Source organism: Apaloderma vittatum, unplaced genomic scaffold (assembly GCF_000703405.1).
Source record: "Apaloderma vittatum isolate BGI_N311 unplaced genomic scaffold, ASM70340v1 scaffold33456, whole genome shotgun sequence".
NCBI lineage: Eukaryota > Metazoa > Chordata > Aves > Trogoniformes > Trogonidae > Apaloderma > Apaloderma vittatum.
The window spans coordinates 934-4,614 of record NW_009723934.1 but is presented as its reverse complement, the minus strand read 5'-3'; the positions used below and the strand labels follow the sequence as shown (position 1 = coordinate 4,614).

Below are 3,681 nucleotides of genomic sequence, written 5' to 3'. Positions count from 1 at the left end.
GGCTGTGCCTTGGAGCCGGCGTCCTCTGCGTTCGGAGGGGTTCGAAGCAGCGGGTTTAGCTAGGACTGTAGTTCTTAGCTGACATGTAGGAGAGGAATGTGTGCTAAACAACAGGCTTCTGTAAGGAGAGCTTATCTCTAAGGGCAGGATGCCCCAGGACTCCCAGTGCCACTGAAGTAATGCAGAACCGGCCTGGCCCAGCCTTGGGGGTGGATGGGGAGGTAATTGATTAAAGTTCACCAAAAGGACACTCCAGTGAACGCTATCGTGATGCGAGTAAACGACCACCAGAGAGCCCTGATGACCTGGGCATGTGGGAGTGGGTGGTAACCTATGACAGAGTTCTCATAAAACGATCATATTAGTAATTTCTCAGAAATATCATGAATACATATGTATAAGCTGCATATAAGCTATGCATCTGACTCTCTACGGCTCAAGGGATCTCCTGTGCGTCCAGCGCTGCAGTAAAGAATGTCTGCTTAATAGTCACCATGACTACCATAGAGTCTTGATTTATGGCTTTTCACAGCATTATTGCTGGCTCATGCTCAATTTTTCATCCACCAACATCCCCGGGTCCTTCTCTGCAGGGCTGCTCTCAATTCACTCATCATCCAGCCTGTATTTGTGCTTGGGATTGCTCTGACCCAGCTGCAGGGTGGCTCCCACTAGGGAAGCTGGTTATGGCTGCTGTGCAGGCCTCACATCCATTGTGGCTATAGCCATGTGCCTCCCCTGGGGCTCAAGTTGTTAGTGAGGCTCTTCCTGCTACAGCTGCCCTCCAGCAGCCCCACCGCAGTGCTCCCTTGCATGACGTGAGGAAGGCATTGTGGTGCAGAGAGGCAGCAGAGGAGAAGGAACCGCTTGTTCCAGTCATGGCCGCTCATGTGAGGTCAGTAGCTCAGCTTCTGGCCCTGCTGAGCCTAATGGTGAAGAAGCCTGCCGGGCTCCTTATTCCCTGCTGAGGAGGTGGGAGGCATTACCTTCCCTTTAACAAAGGCATTCTGGAGCTGTTCTTAAACCTCCTGAGCAGAGTTTGACCTGCTGTTGGTTCTCATGCCACCTACATTCCAACTCACCATGGGTGCCCCAGATTTTAGGCTCTGGTCAGCCCCCTCGTGCAGACAGGCAGCTGAAGCATTCATACATTGGCATCCACCAACATTTTCAAGGGAGACACATACAGCAGGTGTGCAGTACACAATTTTTAAGAAAACTCAGCACGAAGCAGACTCATCCAAAGTATTTTTTAAAAAATCTCAAAAAAGGAATGAGGAGGGCCTTTGATTAACAAGTGTTAGACAGAATTTTCAAATGGATTTGAGCACACTAACGTGTTTTGGTGCTACCTCATAATAAGAACAAAGTAGTACTCTAAGACATAAAGGTCTCTAAAGGCTCCTGACTGGATTAATGTCAGAAATAAACAAGTAATGGTTCTTGCATTGTGTGTTGCCATAAACTAGAAACAAAGCATTAAGAAACACAAACTTACTTAATTGCAAGAAATTCTAAAGAATAAAGGTTGTCCAGCCACTGCTGCTTTAAATAACTAGATAGGAAATGTTTTTAAAACCTGCTATTTGCCTGGTAACATTCCCTAATTATTTTACAAAATTGGACCTACACTATAATCCATGTTCACAAAACATGAAAACAGTTGTAACAAAGCAGCTTTCTGAACAACTTTTTTATCTGGTTTGGGAAGTCGAAGTGTCACAATTCTCCTTCTGAAAAAAAAAAATTATATTTTGGTAAGGAGTTCAAACAAACACGCCTATACATCTAATTAATACCAACATAGTAAACTAACACATAAGTTTGATACGTCATCATCCAATGGCTTCCTTTTAATAAAAAATAGTGCACAAGAAATGCTCGGTGCTGAGTTTATACTGCTTGTTTTATCCCTTTCTTAACATTCAAAAATCAAACAAAAGTAACTAAACCCAGCATTTTTGCAAATAACAAGTATTGATACCCAGGGCAGTTCCTAAAACAGGGCAGGTAAACCCATTCCTAAATACAACTGCTTTGAACAGCAGGCATCATTGTTGTTTTTCAAGATAGCCCTGTATCAAGCCTTGAACCCGAGACAGAATAATCTCATTGGAGCTGCTGCACTCTTCTGGGCCATATGGTGGGTCAATAGTTAATACCCCCGCGACACACAGCGTTCTTCCTGATTCACCTTGCTCCGTTACAGGGATGTGGTTTGTTTCTAGCCAAGTCTTCAAGTTGTTCTTCCTCTTTTCAAGTTCCTCTGGGATGTAGGCTTTGCTTTCTTCAGGCGAAAATATACAAGACAGCCGTTGCTTCATTTCATCATCCCCTTCTTTCAGTATTTTGACCTCATGGACAGCATGGCCCAAGACAACTGATATGGACACTTTTTCATTCTCCAGGAATGTTGCAAGGACAATACTGCCAAGGAAAGAAAAATGTATGAGTCACTGTACTTAGCTAAAAACTGAGGAACATAGGCAAAGATTCTTGGAGGTGAGTGCTCATTACCATCACCGTAACTCGGGTATTAAGGCAGTATCAGGTACCCAGCTTTTTTTTTTTTTTGGAAAAGCATGCTGCTATACCCTTGAATTCAAATACTGAAAATTTGGGGCTTTACAGGTAACTTCTGGCCTTGAATTTGAAACTACTCTAGACACTATCAAGCAGAATGTTATTTTAAAAAATGAAAGTGTACATTAAAATCTGGGCTGGGAATCTAAATATTTTTGTGCCACTTTCCCAGCCTTGCTGAAGTACCTTAAGCCTTCCAACATTCAAAACCAATTATACCTTCATACACTCAGCACTTCAAATGCTGAAGGCAATGGTAGCAGGTAACAACATCAGAACCTTTTAATGAATGACAAATTATTTGTATTAACTTATTGATCGTTACAAAAAGAGTATTTTTTTTATATGAGTGTTGCTACTTTCTTAACTGAAAGCTGTAGCTTGAGTATTACAATGGGAACACACCATAGCCCGTTCAGGCTCACGTTCTAGCAGCCTAGTCTTTTCCCAAAGGCACTTATATCCCAGACGTCCTAAAATACGGGTAGGAAGGCAGCTTATTATATATCTAGGACCTGTTTCCCATATATCAACAAAGAGGATCCAAAATCACTCTCTTCCTCTTGTGGAAAGAAAAATGGCAGAATTTGATGCAAGCACTTTGTTGCCACCATTAGTGGAAATTACGATTGCTGGGAAATATGCAATGAAATATGCCTTGATTTTAGCCTGGGCCATGCCCAGAATCACTCATCTGCATGCAGCTTCCCTGTCAAAATGATAACCAACTCCAAAAGAAAATTAGCGAATCAGAGCTACTCTAGAGTTGAAGCAAAAATCAATTCTCTGAAATATATGAAAGCTGGATGCTTTAGTTTCTAGCCTCTGCCTAGTGCTTATATGGGACAAGCTCACAATCAGAAAGCTATGAAAAAGCTCTGGCAGCAAAAAGCCAATTTTTTCCCTGGTGTGTTCTGCCTTTCAAACCCTGTTTTTGAGGTACTCACTTGAGATACTAGAGACCCACTTTCTGTGAATGACCTTGCTCCACAAGCAGCCACACCTCATGGGTCACTGGCCAGAGGGGAAAGCAGGTCATTTATGTGAGAACTCTGAAGAGAGGATAAGGATTTCAACACCTGAAGCATTAAAAACATT

General features: G+C 42.7%; 1 protein-coding gene across 1 annotated transcript in view; it reads right to left on the bottom strand.

Moving 5' to 3' along the window:
- Nucleotides 1-2,051: 2,051 nt before the first annotated feature.
- Nucleotides 2,052-3,681, bottom strand: part of GEMIN6 (gem (nuclear organelle) associated protein 6) — a 2,136-nt gene continuing 506 nt past the window's right edge. The window contains exon 2 of the mRNA XM_009872301.1: nucleotides 2,052-2,427. Within this exon, the coding sequence (XP_009870603.1) occupies nucleotides 2,052-2,427 (376 nt within the window). The remainder of the gene's footprint in view (nucleotides 2,428-3,681) is intronic.